This window comes from Pongo abelii, chromosome 12 (genome assembly GCF_028885655.2).
Source record: "Pongo abelii isolate AG06213 chromosome 12, NHGRI_mPonAbe1-v2.0_pri, whole genome shotgun sequence".
Lineage (NCBI taxonomy): Eukaryota > Metazoa > Chordata > Mammalia > Primates > Hominidae > Pongo > Pongo abelii.
In genome coordinates, this window is record NC_071997.2 from 103,711,860 (window position 1) to 103,733,130 (window position 21,271).

At 47.8% G+C, this 21,271-nt stretch overlaps 2 protein-coding genes across 2 annotated transcripts in view; one reads left to right on the forward strand and one right to left on the reverse strand.

Moving 5' to 3' along the window:
- CLIP4 (CAP-Gly domain containing linker protein family member 4) overlaps positions 1 to 17,609 on the reverse strand; it is a 130,399-nt gene extending 112,790 nt beyond the window's left edge. Inside the window, exons 1-4 of the mRNA XM_054547676.1 lie at positions 17,430 to 17,609; positions 15,982 to 16,167; positions 12,907 to 13,167; positions 10,727 to 10,842 (exon numbers count right to left, since the gene is read on the reverse strand). The gene's annotated coding sequence lies outside the window, so the exon portion shown is untranslated. The remainder of the gene's footprint in view (positions 1 to 10,726; positions 10,843 to 12,906; positions 13,168 to 15,981; positions 16,168 to 17,429) is intronic.
- Positions 5,612 to 15,021, forward strand: PCARE (photoreceptor cilium actin regulator). The gene is made up of 2 exons (XM_002812160.4): positions 5,612 to 9,306; positions 14,823 to 15,021. The coding sequence occupies exons 1-2, from the start codon at positions 5,612 to 5,614 to the stop codon at positions 15,019 to 15,021; spliced, it is 3,894 nt and encodes a 1,297-aa protein (XP_002812206.3).
- Positions 17,610 to 21,271: the final 3,662 nt, after the last annotated feature.

Here is a 21,271-nt window from a genome sequence, read left to right on the forward strand (position 1 = left end):
AGCAGAGGCACTGCTAGCCACAGAGGTTTCCAGCTGGCAAAGCAACACCCTAAGGATCCCATGACAGTACATACATGTAAAAGTAAATACATAAACAACCAGTCAAAAGTCAAGAAATTTGAGTCTGCTGTTATTTCCCTACAGGGAATTAGCAAACCATCCCACAGTTCATAAAGACATTGACACGGTTTTCCTGTAAGTTCTTCTGATAACATGGCTGAGCAGTGGTCTTACAGTTTGGGAAGAATTCTCAATTGATTCCTTCCCTGTGTGCTGTGTTCTGACTCAAAGCCCAGCATTTCTTTCCCCAAGCTATCTTGTCTTCACACCAGAGCTAAGTTCCAGAGGACAGGGACAATCCTCTGTTACAGGTAGACAGACTCATACCTAGGGGACAAAGGCAAAGATCTGAGGATATTTCACAGGCTTGGGGAGTAGAAGAAAAGGTAGGAATGAAGAAAGGGCCTGTGGACTACATTTCCCAGCCCTTTTTGCATCTAAGTAGGGTCATGTGATAAGTCCTGGCCATCAGAATGTAAGCAGAAATGATGGGTGTCAACTCCGGGCAAAGACAGTCAAGGATCTGGCCTACCTTCCCCATATTCTCTTCCCTTTCCGCCCTATAAGTCATGTATTGAAGATGTTCATGTTGCAAGATGGAAGGGCTTAAATCCCTGAGTCACCATGTGGAGTAGGGCTGTTTAAGAGAATGTCCCAACGTCTACACTGGCATTGTATAAACAATAATAACTCTTACTGTGCTAAGTCACTGAAATTTGGGGATTGTTAGTTACAAAAGTTAGCCTACCCTTTAAAAAAAAAACCTAATTTATATGTAAGAATTGAATCTATTTCAATAAAACACTTTCTCTTATCATACAGAAAAACTAGATAAATGTTTTTCAAGCTTTTGGTACATTCAAGCTTTGATTCTAAACATACACTACCTTGTGTACATGAAATTTGCTTTGGAGGATACTTAGAGGCACCTTAAAGGGTTAAAAGAGTCAGCCTCTGGAGGTACAATGTACCTGTGTGATGACTGATCCAGACCATAAGCCATGCACACTAAGATTCAAGAAAAACAGGCAGGTGTTTCTACTATGATCACCAAATCAAAAGCTACTTAGGGCAGACACCTGGATATCACATGTTGGTTTCTGATAGAATTGTATATCCCACGAACAACTCTGGATGGATTGCTCCAAGGTATATAACAGTAGCCAGACTGGTTCTTTTAATGATCCTCCAAAGCAAAGGAAGGCAGGCCAGCTTCTGAAAAGATAAATGTAAAGTGAGTGCCTAACGAAGTGCCTGGGACACAAACATGGCCTCCTTCCCCGCCAGCTCACCACAATAGATGCGTGCTTATCTCTCTGTTACCTGTTCATCTCACATCCAGACCAGGGAACTGTGTTGCAAAAAGCACTCCTTCAGATACGGAGGACCAGGTATGTCCTAGGTAGGCCTTAACTAGTGGGAAATTTTTCTTGGCTTTTAAGGTACAGGAGAGCCCCTTTGGTGAGGCTGATAGACTTTGGGGGGTAAAACATTTCTTGATTGTTTAAATGACTTTCAGTCTTGGCTCAAAATTGATGTCACACTACAACCATCTTTTGCTGATCAATTAGTTCAGGGCCACATCAAACAAAATGGCATAGAATTTATTTAACATGCTAAAGGAGAAAGACTAGTACCTTATAAACTAATGTTTAGTATAGTTACACTAGATGCATTGGTTTGAGCTATGATATGGCCTGATCTTTTTTTTTCAAGTGACCTTTTGAAGGTGGAGCCTAATTTTTCTCTCCTTGAATGTAGACTCTACACAGTGACCGGCTTCTACAGAATAGAATATGGAGGAAGTGAAGGTGACCTTTGGGATTAGGACTTGCTCTGAGGGAAGCCAGCTGCTCTGTTTTAAGAACACTCAAGCAGCCCTACAGAGGGGTCCATGTAACATGTAACTGAGGCCTCCTACAAACAGCCAGCAAGGAATGGAGGCCTTCATGTGAGTGAGCTATCACAGCCATGTAGATGAGCTATCTTGAAGAGCATCATCCAACCCCAGTCAAGCCTTCAGATGACTGCAATCCTGGCTGACATCTTGACTGCAAACTCATGAGAGATCCTTTTGAGTTGCCCCCAAATTCCTGACCCACACAAACTGTGAGATGTTATCTCAAGCTCCCTATTTTTGGAGTAGTTATACAAAAACAGACAACTAATAGAGGGACTCTTTTCCAAGACCAAGAGCATTATAGCTAGGACCCTCTTAGGCACCAAGCAAAGCATACGATACCACATTTTAGTTACAGGTGTGTGTGTGTGTGTGTACATGCAAGTGCAACATACATAGAGTGTGCAACTTCATTGTACAACTCAAGGAATTTTTGCCTATATAGTATATACCCATATAACTACCATCTAGGTCAAGATGTGGAACATTTCCAATACCCTAAAAAAATTCCTTCATGTCCACAACCAGTTGATAGCTCTTCCCAGAGATCACCACTTTTCTAATTATTTAATATAACTATGGATTACTTGCCTGTTCCCGAACTCCATAAAAATGGAATGTTTCACCCTGTACTCTTTAATGTCTAGCTTCTTTCACTCATCATAATGATTTTAAAAATTTATGCTGTTGTTACATGTTTCATTAGTTTGTTCCTTTCATTGCTAGGTAGTATTCCATTGTACAATTATATCAAATTTATCTATTTCCCTATTGATAAACATTTGGGTTGTTTCCAATTTGAGGCAATTATGAGTAGAACTATAAATTTTCTTATACTAGTCTCTTTGCAGACCTTTATGTTCAATATTCTTGGGTAAATTCTTAGGAGTGGAATTGACGGGTCACAGGGTATATTTTTAAATAACAGTTTTCCAAAATAGTTGTACTTTTATATGCCCACTCAAAATAATTTTTTTCATTTGAAGCAAATCCAATTTAAAATAAAGAAAAACAAAAGTTGGTCTTAATGAAAAATGAATGGCAATGAATAAAGAGCTTCCTAAATTATTTAGAATAGTCAAGGAAACTCATGTGTAAGGTACAGAGCTATCTGACAGCAAATCCTCCAGGCAAACACTTTGATTTTGATCATTGGTTTGGAAATAATTTTAGTCACTTAGATCAAAGTTTTTCACAAAGATGAGTCAAGCAGGGGCCCAAATCCCAGGAGAAGAAGAATTTACATAAAGCATCCTCCAGATGAGTTTTTCACTCTGTTAAATGGATGACCCGAAGGGAAAAGAAAGCCTTCCCACGTGGCACCCTTGTTTACTGGGCCAGCCCAGGGCTGTGACAAATGAAGCAACGTCTTGATGCCTAACGCAGCTCGCCTGCAGGCACTGATTCAGCTTTGTGTCTCCCCTGAGTTCTGCTTCAAATAAACAGATCAGGGAAGTTTATTAATGATGCACTCTGGGGCATCGGGCTGTGATAGGCAGCAGGCACTGCACACAGCCCCAGTGGCCAGTCTCCAGCTAGCACAAGAGGCAGCTCTAAGTCCTGCCTGTTTTGGAGACATCCTGACACCCATGGTGTTGTTTTTGTTGGTTGTATGAAGTGGGAAAAATGAAGACTGGAAAGCCAGAATAGCAACTCCAATCTCAGCAACTTCAGGGGGATGCTCAGAGATGCTCAATGCAATGTTTTTCTATTTGGAAAATTTCAAAATTGGCAACAACCTAGATGCCCAAAAATAGGAAATGGTTAAATAAAAGCCCCTCTCCTTCCTGAAGACAGTGGGAATCATTGTGTTTGAGAGCAGAGAAATTAAACAATGAGGCCTTAGAAAAATCCTGAGGCAGCAGTGGATTGAGCACAGGGTGGGGGTGGGAGGCAAAAAGAACACCAGATTCAGAGGGCTCTAAGCGCATCATAGGCAATTATTTCCAGACCATTCAGGAATAAACCAATGCAAACCAATGAAATTCTTATGACTTTCATTATTATAAGTGCCCTAGCTTCCAGTGGGAAAGGAGTAAGAAACATTTTTTTTGAAGACGGTCTCACTTCCAAAGTCCAGGCCAGCTTGCAGTGGCACTATTACAGCTCACTACAGTCTCAACTTCCTGGGCTCAGGTGATTCTCCCACCTCAGCCTCCCGAGTAGCTGGGATTAAAGGTGCATGCCAACATCCCCAGCTAATTTTTTGTATTTTTAGTACACCATGTTGCTCAGGCTGGTCTCAAACTCCTGAGCTGAAATGATCAGCCTGCCTCAACCTTCCAAAGTGCTGAGATTTATAGGCGTTGAGTCACCACACCTGGCTGAAACTGCATGTTTTTGAGTACCTACCTTGGGTCAAGAACTTACCAAGTATTAATTGACAATCTCCACAATGGCTCTGTGAAGTAAGTACCGTGGTCATTTCAAAGATGAGCTCTGCCTCAGGGAAGCTTAAAAACTATCAGAAGTTTCCTCAACTAACAGGAGAAAGAGTCAGGATTCAAACTCCAGTCTTTCTAGGCCAAGCTGTTGTTCTAGATTTTACTGACAGCAAATAAAGTTTAAAAGGAGGTTTTAAATGGGCAGCTGCTACCCTTAGCCACAGACAGGAGCCCCATGCTCAGTTTGAGCAGAGAAATGGGCTTCCCCTTGAGTTCTCCTCTTAATAACGAAATGGCTCTCCACTGCCCAGTTTTTAGCTTGTTTTCCTATGAAGAAGGCTGAATAAAAAGGCTCTTCCCATGAAAGCATTGCCTTCCTGAGCATAGTGACCAGTCTTGAGCTTTACATGGCAGTGACTTTTCCTGCTGTCCCCATCCAAACTGGGGGGATAGCTTTCCTGCTACCTAACTCAATTTTCTAATGCAAAGGAAAGCAACCTGCCTTCTTCATTCACTATCTTATTTAGAGACATTCTCTATCACTAGAGTCCCGGGGTTTTTATAAGCCACACAAACAATAATGCATTACTTCAATTATTATCTATTGTGTGTTTTGGGGGCTTCTTGATAACAGCAGATTGGAGCACACTTGGCTGGTTTGCCCTTATTAAACCGTGAAGGTCACTTCTCTTCCAGGGCCTGTAATCAACGAGCCCTCTCTTCTCTTCCACAAATGCATCTCTTCCAGAGCCTTTGCAATTATGGCTCATTTCTCTAGGTTTCATATGGCAGGCGTCTGAACAGAATTAAAAGCATGAGCACGTGCAAAAATAATCCGCTTCCCAAGATAGTAAATGCTGAGAAGTTCTATATTAGAACACACTGTGAGTGCTGACTGGCTAGGGCATGATTAACCTAATAGGCTTAAGCTGCACTTGCTATCCACATCTGTCAGGACGCGAGCAAAACACAGGCCTGTAATCCACCAGGCTGGGGGCCTTCAGAATTGTCCTGCTGCTCACTAACAGCAGAGGGTTCCAAACTTAGAACAACAACAGGACGACAGGTACCACTCCCTCTTCATATTTGGACCAAGAAAATAAAGAAAGCTGGTTCCAAGTTTAGGATATTGTACCATGGACTTCAAAGGATTCTGGCCTGAAAATTGCCTGGATGGACTAGTAAGATTGCCTTTTGTTCCTATTTCAAATATGATTCTTGGAAAATTGTGAAGGTTGTGGGTGGAAGATGACTACAAGCTGAAATCATGGGGTGTACACCTTCACACAGTGACATTGTAAACAGCGTTGCAAAGAGTGGCATTCAGTTCTTGAAAAAGCCCAAAGCAATTCGGCCAGGATGTCAGGGCGGAAGTGAAAGAGGTTCCATCCCTTTGCTGGTTAAAAACTCCACCTGCTATGACGCTGGGGAGGGCCTGGCAGAGGAGCAGCCAAGTTCCAGGAGGAACCAAACCACAGCTAAAGGTCTTTGTCAGCTCATGGGAGATCCTGCTTCAGGCAAAAGAAAAGATATGGAAGGACTGATCCCAGGAACCAAAACCTCTTCATCCCAGCTGAACAAATCACAAAGCCACATGGCTAAGGATATTCCGTTCAAGACACAGGGTTCCCATGGATCACAAGGGGCAGACTTTTCTGGAGATGAGGGTGAGGAAAGTAGTACCCAAGATACTTCCAAATGGAAAAGGACATCAAAATGTCACACGTCAAGCACACAGAGCCACTGCTACCAAACCATCCACCCTACTCATGAGTCTGAAGGCAAAGTAGACTTCCCGGAGCCTCTGGTAAAGGCCCACCAGCATGCTTACGCCTATCTACACTCCAGCCTCTCCAAATATGAAGCAATTCTGTGCATCATCCATCAGGCCACCCAGACCCGGGAGCTGCTGCAGCCCATGGTCAGCTTCCTGCTGCTGTGCTTTGAGGAGATCAGCCAGCTGTTGGGGGAGATCTCCAAGGATGGAGAAGTGCTCCTGCAGGAAGTCAGGGAGGATCTGGCTTGGCCTTTGAAGAAAAGAGAGCCCCAGGAACAGCCAGACCTCCTGCAACAGCTGCTGCAGTACACAGTCAGCAAGCTGCAGGTGCTCAATGGCACGGTGGCTTCGCTCACCAGCAGCTTCCTGGAGGGCTCCAGCAGCTACCTCCACTCCACTGCAACCCACTTGGAAAATAAGCTGAGCGCAAAAAGGAATGTGGATGAACGCCTCCTGAGGGCTCTGGGGCAGCTAGAGAGCCTGGCGTGTGGCTGTGGTGACCCTGGGGTGCAGGGTGTCCCCTTATACTCTGAGGACAGCGGCATTGGTGCTGACAGTGAGTCCGTGCAGTCGGTGGACAAGCTGGGCAAGCAAACCAGCTGGGACCTTGCACCAGAGCCCAAAGAATGGAAGTCGGTGACTTCACCCCACACAGAGGCCAGGCAGTCAGGACACGCCTGGCAGCAAAGTCCATTCTGTATGGGTTCAGACAGACCCCAGGACTGCCTGCTCTCAGGGGCTCCTATGGCAAAGGTTCAGCCACAAGCACAGGATGAAGCAATGAGCCCATGCCTCTCCAGTACAAGCCCAGAAAATATCACCTCCCCACCTTTGAAGCTGGGGACAAGCACCCCATGTGATTCCTTCGGGGTTGGGGTCTCTGTGGAGCCACACCTTTCCAAAACCTCCAGGCTGATGGACGCTTCATCTCTTAGTGACAGCGAGGACAGCAGCCCAGAGGAGGAGGAGGAAGATGAAATGAGCAGCATGAGTCTGTGTGCCTGGCAGGAAAAAACTCCACATTCAAGGCCACGATCTTCACCTGCTGACCGGGAAAGCCCATTTCAGGCCCGCACCAGGAGGCTTAGGAGCCTCCAGGCCCAGGAAATGATTCTGAAGATGAAGGAGGCAATCAGCGAAAGGATCAAGTTTGTCCCTGTGCCCTGTGGGCACCAGGACTGGTCTGAGGAGGAGGAGGGGAGGGCAGCGGTCCCCCCAAGACCTAGCACGGTAAGTGGCAGCAGGAGGGCCCCTGAAAGGCAGAGGAGGTCCCAGTCAGAGTCGTGTCTCCAGAGTCACGTGGAGGACCCCACCTTTCAGGAGCTGCGAAGGGTCCAGAGGGACCTCAGTCAGAAGCTGGAGGCATTTTATGCCCTGGGTGCCAAAGGGCAGGGGCAGAGCCAGGAGCAGATTCTGCAGCCCAGAGCAGCAGCCATGTGGCCCAATGGCACCTGCAGAGTCAGTCCAAGCAACACCACCAGCAGGCTCAAGGCATCCCTCACCAAGAACTTCAGTATTTTGCCTAGTCAGGACAAGAGCATCTTGCAGAAATGCAATCCCCATCCTGAGGACGAACAAGGCAAAGCTGAGAAGCTTCCAAATGCCATCCCATCAGGAGAGGTCAGTGAGGGGGCCAAGGCCACGGACTGGAATGTCAAGGGCTGTCCCACCAGAACATCCGTCAAGAAGCTTATTGAAACTTTCAGTCCCACGGACAGTCTGAGGATGCTGGGGGACTCTAAGGACTCTGGGGCAAGTCCCTGCCTCAGGAATTGCATCATGCCCCCCAGATTTCCCATGTACAGAGGGCTTGCCCCTTTGTATCCGAAGCCCCAAATTTCTCCAGCATCAGGCAGAGAACCTCTCAAAATGGGCATAGGCTGGAAGCCCTTAGCACCTATCTTTCCCCCTCTGCCTAAAGCAGAAGCAGCCAAGAGTGAGGAGCTCAGCTGTGAAATGGAGGGGAACCTCGAGCACCTCCCTCCACCGCCCCTGGAAGTTCTGATGGACAAATCATTCACTTCTCTGGAGTCCCCAGAAAGCAGCAAGTCCACAGAGAGCTCCCCCAAGGAAACCCAGGAGCCAGGACCGGGAGAGGCTGGCCCCACGAGGAAAACATGGGCTTCCCCAAAGCTGAGGGCCTCTGTGAGCCCCCTGGACTTGCTGCCCAGCAAGAGCACCGCCAGCCTGACCAAGCCTCGCAGCACAGGGCCAGGGAGTGGCAGGAGCAGCTGCCAGCCCAGGAAGCCAGCTCTGGACCTGAGCAGCCCACCAGCCACCAGCCAAAGCCCCGAGGTGAAGGGTGGGACTTGGAGTCAGACAGAGAAGGCCGCCAGCCTCTACAGGCAGCCCCGGAAGGCCATCGCCTGGCACCACTCTGGCCCTCCATCTGGACAAAACAGGACCTCAGAGTCCAGCCTGGCCAGACCGAGGCAGAGCCGAGAGAGAAGCCCCCCTGTGGGCAGAAAGGCCTCTCCCACGAGGACACACTGGATGCCTCAAGCAGACAAGAGGCGCCGGAGCCTGCCCTCCTCTTACAGACCTGCCCAGCCAAGCCCCTCTGCTATGCAGACGCCCCCCAGCCCACCACTCAGCCCTGGAGCTCCCAGCCCACCTGTGAGCCCCAGGGTGCTAAGCCCACCCACCACAAAGCGGCGAACTTCCCCACCGCACCAGCCCAAGTTGCCCAACCCTCCCCTCGAGAGTGCACCCGCTCAGTGCAAGGTCCCCAGCCCTCCGACCCAGCACCCAGAAGCAAGCCCCCCTTCCTCGATTCCCTCCCCATCACCCCCAATGTCCCCTTCTCAGGGGCACAAGGAAACAAGAGACTCTGAAGACAGCCAAGCCGTCATAGCCAAAGTGTCTGGGAACACACATTCCATATTCTGCCCAGCTACCTCCTCTCTGTTTGAAGCTAAACCGCCACTCTCAACAGCCCACCCACTGACCCCGCCATCGCTGCCACCAGAGGCTGGGGGCCCTCTCGGGAACCCAGCAGGATGCTGGAGGAACAGCTCAGGGCCTTGGCTGAGAGCAGACTCGCAGCGGAGAGCGGCTCTGTGTGCCCTCAACCCTCTGCCTTTCCTCAGGAGGACAGCTTCTGACCGCCAGCCGGGTGGCCGACCGCAGCCTCCCATCTTGGACCCCACCAGCACCTCTTGTGAATCCCAGCTTGGCCAAAGCAGGTAAGGAGTGTCCTGAGGTCACTGCCCTTCAGCGGCTTGGACTAGAGAGGAACAGAGCAAATGGGCCTCAGTATCTTCTGGGTCTCAGTAGTTTTCAAACTGTGCTCCAAGAGAAGAGGCAGTTGGGAAAAAGGTGTAGGGGGCAGTTCCAGCTCCCCCACTTTTCAACCTTGAGTTACTGTGCTCTTATCTGTTACACATTCCAGCTGCCTAAGAAAGATTTTAATTGAAAAGAGGCCCTGCTGTATTAAAAAAATCAAGTTCAAATGAGAACACATGGACACACGAAGGGCACACACTGGGGCCTGTCGGAGGGTAGGGAGCAAGGGGAGGGAGAGCCTTAGGACAATGCATGTGGGGCTTAAAACCTAGTTGATGGGTTGATGGGTGCAGCAAACCACCATGAAACATGTCTATCTATGTAACAAACCTGCACGTTCTGCACGTGTATCCCAGAACTTAAAAAAATATATATATATATATCAAAAAAATAAAAATAATAAAGTTCAAAACACTCAAGTTAGTTCAACCCCACACACCCCATGTTTTACAGCTGGGGAAACTGAGATGAAAAGGATTGCCCCTGTGGCTGGCTCACTGGTGCCATGTCTCAAACCAGCAGCCTGGCTCCCCATGTTTCTGGTTCCCCGCAGGAGACCAGCATCTAGCTGGGAGGTTCTCAAACTATTTGGTCCCAGGATGCCTTTAAATCCTTTAAAGTTATTAAGAGCCCAAATGAGCCTTTGTGTGTGGAGGCTATATCTATCAATGTTTACTGTATTGAAAGTTAAAACTGAGAAATATGTAAAATATTTATTATTTTGAAAAAAATATGTTAACACAAATAATATACTCTTACAAAAAGTGTGTATTTTCTTGTGTCTACTTTTTTTAAAGCTTTTATTTTAGGTTCATGGGTACATGTGCAGGTTTGTGATGTAGGTAAACTTGTGTCACAAGGGGTTTATTGTACAGATAATTTCATCACCCAGGTACTAATAATACACAATAGTTATTTTTTCTGCTCCTCTCCCTCCTCCCACCTTCTACCCTCAAGTAGGCCCCAGTATCTATTGTTCCCCTCTTTGTGCCCATGAGTTCTCATCATTTAGCTCCCACTTATAAGTAAGAACATGCAGTATTTGGTTAGTTTGCTAAGGATAATTAATGGCCTCTAGCTCCATCCATGTTCCTGCAAAAGACATGATCTTGTTCTTTGTTATGGCTGCATAGTACTCCATGGTATATATATGCATTACATTTTCTTTATCCAATCTGTCATTGATGGGCATTTGGGTTGATTCCATATCTTTGCTATTGTGAATAGTGCTGCAATGAACATTTGCATGCATGTGTCTTTATGGAAAGAGTATCTTCTACAACAACAAAAAATTTTGGGAAAAGAGTAGCACTGTCTTACATTTTTTCAAATCTTTTTAGCATCTTGCTTAATATAAGATGACTGGATTCTCAGCTCTGCTTCCATTGTCAACCTGTTGGGATCTCACACCTCATGTAGACGCTGGGATCTCCACCCTGCATTCACAAAAGAATGAGTGAGAAGGAGAAGTGACATCTTAGTATTATGATGAAAATAGTTTTGACGTCGTGGGCCCCCTATAAAGTGTCTCGGGAATAACCAGGGGCCCCCAGACTACACTTTGAGAATGGCCAGTCCCGGAGGCATAGAATATAAATGTGTGGCTTCCCATATCCCCAAGGACCTGGCTCCACTTCTCCTCTAACTTCAAAAGTTTATAGAGTGAGAACAAGAGTCTTCATGAGTGCTGAGTGCCAGAATCCAGGGGTGGGGCTGCTACCTCTCCCCTGGGCAGGCTGAGTTCCAAGTGTGCCTTTCTCCTCAGGGCAACGGACGTGCATGTCATTGGCCCAGCCATGCAGACAGGCCCAGGCATGCAGCCACAGTGGGGCATGAGTCAAAGTGTAGCCATTGCTGGACACTGAAAGAAGAACTCGTATGCTCAAGTGGTTATTTTACAGAATACACGGAGAAATGTGCCTTTTCCCAACCTGGCATAGAAACAAAAAAAAATGTCTGAGGTCTATTAGAGAAGAACTCTTATTAATGTGTCTATCAAGATCAGACAAAGCTCAACTAACATCGGTCCTTGCTATCTTTGCATAGCCCACGATTGTGTAAATCAGCAGTTAATTTCTGCCAGAGTGATACGTTTTGCAGACTTCACAATCTGTCCAGGCATAAATGGTAATTTTTTACAAAGTACTCGGCAGTCAATTTAAAATAAAGATATTATCTTGGGAAAGTTGTGCATTATTACAGTTAGATAAACTTCCCCAGCCACTTGAAAGAAATGAAATATTGATTATTTTTCCAAGAATTTTAATGTAACATTGCTCTTTTCTTAAATCTAAAATGAGCTTCCTACAGTACAGTGGTTTTCATCTAAGAACCTCTATAAATGTTAATGCATTATTCCTCACTCCAGTCACTTATTCAGTTATTAGATTTCTAAAACTGTGCCCTTCAGCAGAAGAGCTTGAGAGAACAGGGACAATAAAATGGCATTAATTAAAAACACTAACATTTTTAAACAGCAGGAGCAATAATAAAGTAACATAAAATTGTTCAAGAAGAAAATAATGCCCTTCTCTCAGCCTTCTCCTCAGAATAGGGCAGCCTAAAAGGTTGTTTTATGTCCTGAATCTCAATACTTGGGGCAGGGGCGGCAGGGAGGTAACAGTGGCTTAAAAGAGAGAGGACAGCCTGGCGCAGTGGCTCATGCCTGTAATCCCAGCACTTTGGGAGGCTGAGGTGGGTGGATCACCTGAGTTCAGGAGTTCGAGACCAGCCTGTCCACCATGGTAAAACCCCGTCTCTACTAAAAATACAAAAATTAGCAGGGCGTGGTGGCACACACCTGTAGTCCCAGCTATTCGGGAGGCTAAAGCACAAGAATTGCTTGAACCTGGGAAGCGGCAGTTACAGTGAGCCAAGATCATGCCATTGCACTCCAGCTTGAGTGACAGAGTGAGACTCCATCTACAGAAAAATTTTTAAAAAGAGAGAGAGGAGGGTTCATAAACAGGATGCTTCCTAAGGTCACGTGGGAGGTTGTATAATGACTCGCAACCATTCCCCTGCCTCTTATGACACCACACAGCTCTAAGCCTTCCCACACTGTAAGCATGTGATGGGAAAGTGCTCATTCCCCAGCACCCCTGCCCCCAGGTACAAAGTTGGCATCTGGGAGCAGAAGTGCACCTGCTGTAAGCACATCAAGCCTTTGCCACCCTGTGAATGGCGAGCATTTTTTTTCTTCCATCCTGCATATGGGGAAACACCACCAGGGACTAGGCATGATTTCCCCAAGATCATGCAACAAGCCAGTGCCAGGGAGCTAGAGGCTGCTCAGAACGGGCTGTTGCCCCAAGCAGGGACTTGCAGGGACACAACCACACCCATGATGTCTTGCAGCTGAGGCAGACCTGCAAGCTGAACCAGGCTGCCCTTCCAGTCACTCCGTGGGAGGCAGAAGCCCCCTTTTTAGAAAAATGGATGATGTTTATATCTCCTGATCTTGGGGCCCTGGGGATTGGGAACAGCCCTTGGAGGCTTACCCAGGAAGCTCAATTACTGAGCTTCAACAGTTTTTCTGTGCCAAATCCCCTAGCGGGGGTACCAGCCTCTAGGTCTCAGGATGTTGGGGCACTGTGTGCATTCGAGAAGGCTCCAGACTTTCTCCCCTCAATGTGGTGTTTTCAGTCTTCGCCTGGCCTTGACTGCCCAGGCATGCACGCTCTGCCGCCCTTACTCAGTCTCCTGGATCAGATACCCATTGGGCCCTGGGCCCTGAACTCCTGTAGGCACCTGTGATGGGGCTGGAGGACAACACAGATGAGATTGGCTCCATGCCACAGTGAGTTGGGTTCCTTCCTGTCTGACAACCATAGCTGTGTGCTGATCTTAGCTCCCACCCCACTTACCCACGACTCCTACCACCCACCTTGATCTTGTTCAGATCCAAATGCAAACATATTCTCCACTGGTTTGGCATCCCATGTAAGCCTAACCTCACAGAGCTGAGCACATTGTGCAATAAAGCTCACAGATCAGGCAAGAACGTGCTGTCGTGGGCAGAGAGAAGGGCCTTCTTGCCTGTGCATGTGGGGAGCTAGGGTCCTGTCCTGGCCCTGAGGCAACTGATTGAGAGCTCTGACCAAGGCCTCATAGACCCTGTAGTAGGAGAGTGTGGTCCCTAGAGTCCTTTCCTAGTGTGACTTCCTATTTATTCAACAATGCAGCTCCGTAGTGTTGCTACCCACCTATGGGGCACTTACGCTATTAATACAATAGTATGCCAAGGGTCTTCCATGCTTCACCCAGTATTGATACCTATGAGTGCCTGATGGGCTGGGTACTATTATTACTTCCTTTTTTTTATTTTATTTTTTTATTTTAAGATGGAGTTTCACTCTTGTTGCCCAGACTGGAGTGCTATGGTGCAATCTCAGCTCACTGCAACCTCTGCCTCCCAGGTTCAAGCGATTCTCCTGTCTCAGCCTCCTGAGTAGCTGGGATTACAGGTGTCCGCCACTACGCCCGGCTAATTTTTGCTATTTTTAGTACAGATGTGGTTTCACCATGTTAGCCAAGCTGGTCTCGAACTCCTGACCCCAAGTGATCCGCCCTCCTCGGCCTCTCAAAGTGCTGGGATTACAGGCGTGAGCCACCACGCCTGGCCTATTACTTCCATTTTGTAAGGAAGGAAACAAAGATTCAGAGGGGTGAACTAATAAGCCGGAGAGTCAGGACTTGAAACCAGGCAGTCAGCCTCTAATTCCCACTCTGGGGAGCCTCAGGCTGTCCTGCCAGCAGACGGCCAGTGTGGTTTCCTGGGCAGGTCCCCTGCTAGCCGAAGCTTGCTCCATGTTCAGGGCCACCCTCCATTCTGCACTCCCAAGGCGTGCCAAATCCCACTCAGGCTCCTGTGGGGGTCCCCTCCCCATGCAAAGCCCCTCTTAGCTGTGTCACTTGGCAGCTGGGAATCTCTGTTCCAGCCAAATGAGGGGCCTGGGCCGGGCCAAGCTGCTTGCATTTTTCTCCATTCAGGAAAAGGGTGGCAGCTGCGCGAAGCTGGTTTTTTCCTTGTTGTTGTTGTTGTCTTTAATTCAACTGGCTAAGCCTAACCCTTATTAAACAAGAAGTGCTTTAAAAACAAAAACAAAATAAAGGCCCTGCTCCCAGAGCTTCTGAGGGAGTTGCTTTGTTCAGAGCAGCAGGATCCAGGGCTTCAGGGGAAAGAACAGGACTCAGCCAGTCACCCCAGCTCCCGCAGCGCCCACCCCTGCAGGCACACGGCAAGGGCGGCACCAGCCTGGCAAGCCTGGTACAGAGGGCAGAGGCCTGGCACCCAGGGTGAACAGGCTTGTGGGAGAGGGCTGGGGAGGGACAGAGAGAATGGAGGACAGGGGTGGGGCAGGAAGGAGCAGCAGAGGAGGAGTGTCTGACCTGCACTTGTCCTTTCTCTCGGCAGCAGCAGCGAGGAGAGCCCTAAGAAGGACACAGAGCCGGGGAGCAGCCCCTGTTCCCCTGAACTGCAGGGCAGCACCAGGCGTGCATCTCCCCCAGAGTTCTGTGTGCTGGGCCACGGGCTGCAACCGGAGCCTCGGACCGGCCACATCCAGGACAAATCCCAGCCAGAGGCGCAGCCCCAGCAAGAGGAGGTGTCCTGACAGGCTGACGAGGGGGCCACACTCACGCAGTCACCCCAGAAGGCCAAGTGTGACAGCCAAGTGTCCAGCCTGACCCAGAGATGGTGGGCAAACCAAACTCCTACTGAGGTGTCCTGGAAAGGCCTGGAAGGTGCACTGTCCAGCGGGTCTGCTGAATTTTAAACAATTGCCATTTTCAGTCCCAGATCCTGCTCTGCCTTGGGATTCAAAGGTTAACCAGAACTTTAGACCCCACAATGACAGTATCTAATGCTTTAAGTACTGGCCTTAATTTGGAGTGGGGTGGGGGGTGGAGAATGTATTTGTTGCATGCTTGATAGGGTTTTAACTGGGTTCATTCCTTGAGATCACTTAAGTCTCACAACAGTGAATGAAGCAGATAGCATTCTCCAGTTTTGCGCATATGAAAACCGAAGGTGTGGGGAGAGGCCCCCTCAAGTGTCTGGCTGAAGATCATACAGCTAAGAAGAGAATAGAGCAAAATTTTGCACAGATGAGTCTGGTGCTAGAATCTCTCTGCTCTTTTTATTACCCATAAGTATTGCGTCACTCCACCTGCCTAAAGCAGACGTGGGTGCGCAAATGGTTGCAAAGCTTCTTTGTTGTAAGGTTAAGTAGTGGCACAGCACTGAAGTCCCTATTGAGAGCTTTGTTTAGAAGCGCATGGCTCCCAAAATGAGAAGGCTGAGTGAGCTGGGATTAAAACACACAGCCCCACCCATCCTCTGTCCTCTCCTCCTTCCCAAGCTCAGTTTCAATGCTGTAAACTTAAAGCTGACAGCTCACAATACCAGCCATGCTGCCTCTCGGCCTAAGCGTGTAGCAAATGCTCTCACTGCCCTACGCATTACATGCTTCTCGACTGACTAGGGTAAACCAAGCCTCCCAAACAAGGCAGCCCATTCTCCACATGCCGTGGGCGCTGGAGCTCAGAAGATAGCGTGGGTAAGGCATACATACTCACACGCCGATCTCCCCTCGGAGGCTTCTTGGCCAACTTTATTCCCAGGTCATCTTGCAGAACTTCTGCTGGAGTCGAAATCAAAGTGAAAAATAGTTGTTCATGCCAAAAACCTGCTTCTGCCAATGAGCTAGATATTTGCTGCAGATCTTGGAATGTTTCCATTGGAGGCTGTGGTGTGCATTCTATTTAGAAAAGATTTTGCAGTAATTGAGTGATTCAATGCCAGCTCAATGGGTTGGCAAAAGACAAGAATTCTTACCCACCGGGGTACAGCTAAGGGACGATCCTCCAGATCTGCTGCAAAGCTGATTTTTAAAGTTTGGGGTAATTATAGACCTCAAACCCATTCTTGCTGAGATTGTGGGCTCAAAAACTTGTTAAACTGGGTCCCTAGGGACTACAGCTACCTCCCCCAGAGAGAGGCTATGACTCAGAGTAAATGAATCCCACCTCGACTTGTCCAGTTATTATTCAAAGGCACCCAAAGAACAACTGATTAAACTACCAAGAGGGGTCACAACCCACCCCTCTGCTGGAAAGGGACACACCCAGCTGTCTGCTCGCGTTTGCTCCTGTTGCCGCCCTCATCTCAGAGAAGTGCTCAGGCAGTGCCCAGGCCAGCTGATTCTAGAGCCAAGCCACACTCACTGCTGGGTGGACACTTAGGAGCTGCCTGGGCTGCAGGCAACGCAGGGAAGTCTAGCCACCCAGGCAGGGCAGGGTCCGACGTAAGCACGTGAGAATGGACCAGGTTCAGCAAACTTGCCCGACAGAGATCTGGGCATTCTCCCTAAATGGTTGGGCAGACCAACCATTAGGTCACCATGGGGTGAGCCTTAGGTAAGCTGGGCACGGAGCTAAGTGAGCAGGAGACACACAGTGTGGGCGGCCTTTGAGGTCTAGCTCACAAGTAAGTGGCTTCAGGTGGGACTGCTCAGAAAGCGGGCCCTGCCTGGGCTAGGATTTAGGGGCAGGATTCCTGGAGGTCCGAGGAAACAAAGCTGTTCCCCAGCTGCAGGGAGATGAGTGGGACACAGTGGGTGAAACTGGGGTGCGGTGAGGGGGTGTAACCACAGGAATTATAAACATTTTAGTTACTGGAACCAGGATATGAAATGGAACCACACCAGCAGTGAGGGGAAGCAAGGCTGAGTCTCCAGCCCAGGCCTCCTTCCATAAAGGGACTCATCTTAAAAGTCCAGGGCTGGGTAGAAAGTGGAAAGGGTGGCTGAGTGTCCCCTGCTGTGGCCATGCAAGCTAGCGGCAGCAGGGAGCCAGGCAGAGTATTCCACCACAGAAGGGGTCAGTGTCATGGAGAACACGCAGGAAGGGTCCAGAATGAACAACTGTGCTTTCCATAAGCATGCATGGCAGGAGGCTGTCTGAGACTAGAGGTTGCCCCTCACCAGGCTAGGCTGGTAAGCAGCAGGAAGTGCCCACCTACCATGTTGCAGCAGACGAAGGGTACAGGGCGCCCGGGATCTGCCATCAGCTGTGGAGATGCCCATGATGCCTCCTTGTCCCTCTGGAGGACCTCCACATTTGCTTGGTGCCAATGTGTGGCAGGACAGGGCAAGGCTCCTGCCACAGGTCCCCACATGCGATGTCATAAGAGCTCCCAGCTGCCACCAGACCCAGGCAGCAGGGATGGTGAGCTGGTGATGCCATTGTGTTGCCCAGTAACCCAAGGCTACTGGAATTCCAAGTCAGCTTCCCCCACTCCAGGGAAGATGGGGAGGGGTTGCCAAGGGGCTGGGGGCTGGGGGTCAATTAGGTCAAAGGTGAAGCAGTGCTGAGCCGACATAGGAGCAGGAAGGTCAAAGATGTGTTTTTGGCTACCATACCAGCTACCAGACTTAGCTCAAATTACCTGTGAATTTTAGACTTTGTACAAAAGGAATTAAATCCACAATGGAACAGTTTTGTGGCATCTGCTCAGTTCCACACCCCCACCCCCCGCCCCGAGACCAGGTCTTCCACAAACTTGAGTCTGCCTTGGAGCACACATTGCTGGTGGCAGGAGGGGCAAACCCAGCTGTACAGCTTCTCAGACAAGGGCTGTTCGCGCCCACCATCTCCCTTCTACCCAAGAATGGTATCCTTGCTGGGCCAAATCCACTTCCTTTGCCCAAGGGAGAAGGGAGGACAGTTTTTCTTTGTTCTGCTTTTTGTTTTAATAAAAATTATTAAGCCAATGAACCCAACTCATTGAAGACCCATGAGTCTATACTTTTTCTTCATAGAGTTAGAAACCAAGGACTGTCGGGGATGCAGAGAAGGAGGAACCCACCACAGATCAATCTAAGGGGTACATGTCATACCCATCTTCTTACTCGGGCCAGCTCCACTCTGGAGGAGCACAGCTTTCATCTTCCCGACCATGGAGGCCCCAGAGCTGTGGAGAGGGAGGTACTGAGCCCAGCCCTTTACCCAACACTTTAGTGACACTGTAAACAGTTCCACCCCAGGGAAAAAACACAATTTTCTGCTCCCATCAAAAGGATTCATGGAGAAAAAAAAAAAAAAAAAAGAAAACATCATATTCTGGCAGAACAGTGATAGCTTTTTGCAAGTATAAATACAATCTTCAAGATGAAATATAACCTCCCTCCGTGGCTGGGGTCTGAGCTGCTGTTTACTCTAAGCAGTATCTATTCTCCTTCCTCACATCTTATGCCCAGTTCAGAGCCTAAAATAATCCATGTTGATAGGAAACGCAGGGCAGACAGACCAAAGAGACCTTTCTTTCATTGTGAGGGGCCTAGGATTGACAAGACTTACCTCATAAACCTTACAATGTGAATGAAAGGGATTTTGAGAAATATATTCTTTTTCTGAAACAAACCAGTGTTTTGCATGTATCAGGGGAGCCGCTGTGGTGAATTATAAGTGCTGACGTGTTTGTCAATTGATCATCTGGTTGACGGCTTACAGGCTGCTAAAGCACCCACTCTATCTTTCAAAGGAAATCTTTTCAAAGGTAATATATTTTTAAGTAGCCCCACATCAAAGATTCAGTTGAACTGCCATAAAGTACACGTGTTCTGAGCCTGTATTAACAGGACATGTTATACTGCACCATCATTTACTCCCCGTGCCTACCTGAAGTTTAAATAAAGCTCCATCAATCCATCCAGACGTTTTTATGAAATGTAATTAAAAATGTATCGCACAAGAAGAGGAGCAAACAGTTAATTCACTCAGCACTCTAATTCAATTTTATGAAGGACCCTGGACACTGCAGGCTTGATTGCACTCCTGGACATCAGAAAGTAACTTTGTGAATGGTCGGTGGGCCCCGCATCAGGTGGCTCTAGGATTCTGCTGATCTAGTCACCCGCTTCTGAACGCTGTCATTCCAGACACCCTTGAAGTCTAGCACATGAGGCAGCAATCAGTTTTGGCTGGAGTGATAGCACTGGCGGGGCTCAGTTAATGCCCATAGATAAAGCTGACTGGCCTAAATTGGAGGAAAAAGAAAAAGAAGAGGAAGAGAGCAGGAGGGGAAAGAAACAAGGGGTATGGTAAATGGGCCATGCATTCTCAGGAGCCAGAGGGTATCACGCTCCTGAGGGTTGGAATTAGAACACCAGAGCCTGAGTAATGACACCTCCATCCCCTGGCTCTGTGACCTGGCATCTCTGGGCCGGTGTCTTCATCTGCAAAGCAGTGATAATAATGTCAGCCTACTTATCCTGCCATCTGCACAAGAGGGGCAAACCTGTCTTTTCTAAGGCATCTTTTTGAGCCATCTTGGGGAACGGAACTCATAATCCTGGCCATTTTGGTCTTTAGTGTTCATCTCTGCTGCCTCCGCACTTTAAGATCCCGATTGAGAAAAGAAGCCAATATCATTTCCTCCTCATTCCTGGGCTGCGCTTTGATCTTTGGAGAAACTTAAAAACAGCTGTCAAATTCAGCAAGAATTGACTTCCTTCTTTGAAGGTTTTCATGTCTTTCAAAGTGAAGAGAAAAGACTTTACAACATTTGCTTGCAATCGCAAGTACATATGTCAAATATACCACATGGAAAAAAACAAATTAAGCCTCTGAATCTCTCATCTTTCCCATGTTGAGTCATGAGCCTGTCAGTCAGTCAGATAGATGACTGGCAATTACTCTGAACACTGCTAAACAGCAGGCTTTGCACACAGTGTGGGATGAGGCTCAAGTTAATAATTCTACCTTTCTTTGTATGTAACACTCTACTTTTTCAAAATGCAATTATCTACATTGTTTCATTAAATCTTTAGAGGAAAAAAAGACTCTATGAGATGGACAAAGCAAGTGTTTTTTCAATACCTTTTACACATGAAAAAAAGATCTCACTCCAAAGATGCATTGCCAGTGAGGGCAGAGCAGGCCTCTTTCCTTGGCCAGCCTTCCTCCTGATACCTGCTGAAAGCAGGATCTAGATTATTCCATAGAGGCAGTACTGGAAGGAAACAGCATACCTTTCTATGGAAGAAATTCTCCATTTTCTCCAACATTTACAAATAGGAAATTATTTTTCTTTTTAAAGATACAGGGTCTCACTCAATGTCACCCAGGCTGGAGTGAAGTGACACAATCATAGCTCACTGTAGCTCACTGCAGCCTGGAACTCCTAAGCTCAAGTGATCCTCCCACCTCAGCCTCCTGATTAACTGGGACTACAGGCATGCACCACCATTCCCAGCTACGGTTTTTTATTTTTTTGTAGAGATGGGGTCTTGCTCTGTTGCCCAGACTGGTCTCAAACTCCTAGACTCAAGCAATCTTCCCACCTCAGCCTCCCAAAGTGCTCGGTTTACAGATGTGAGCTGCCACACCTAGCCCAGGACATTACTTTTCATATCTAATCAAAAGTTCAGCTGAAATTCTAGCCATTCCTCAAACTAGCTTGGATGAAAACTCAAAACAATGTTTCCAAGAGTTTTTAAAATAATTCCCTCTACGAACCTCAACTACTCGCATCATTTTCCACCCACCCACACACACACACACACACACACACAACTGCTGCTAGCATTAAGAAAAAAAGAAAAGTCTTTTCCAAAAATCTTTGCTTCTCATCACCATGAACCCTGAAGTGGGCTTCCAGATGAAAATTGGCAGGAGCAGATGTGGCCTCCTTCTGGAGACAGCTCTTTATTGCCAGTGCCCCACAGTGGCAAAAACCAGTGGATGAGACAGAAAAGAATATAGACCCTGGGAAACAAATTGCCTTCATGAAAAATATTTATCTAGCTATTTTTTTCCTCCTTTGGAAGGGGACAGGATTGGCTATGTTTACAAAACCTGGTG

Bases quoted from the DNA above. Each gene is read 5' to 3' on its own strand.
- PCARE (XM_002812160.4), top strand. From the start codon at position 5,612: ATGGGGTGTACACCTTCACACAGTGACATTGTAAACAGCGTTGCAAAG. The intron at 9,307-14,822 runs GTAAGGAGTGTC...TTCTCTCGGCAG, and splicing joins TCCCAGCTTGGCCAAAGCAG to CAGCAGCGAGGAGAGCCCTA.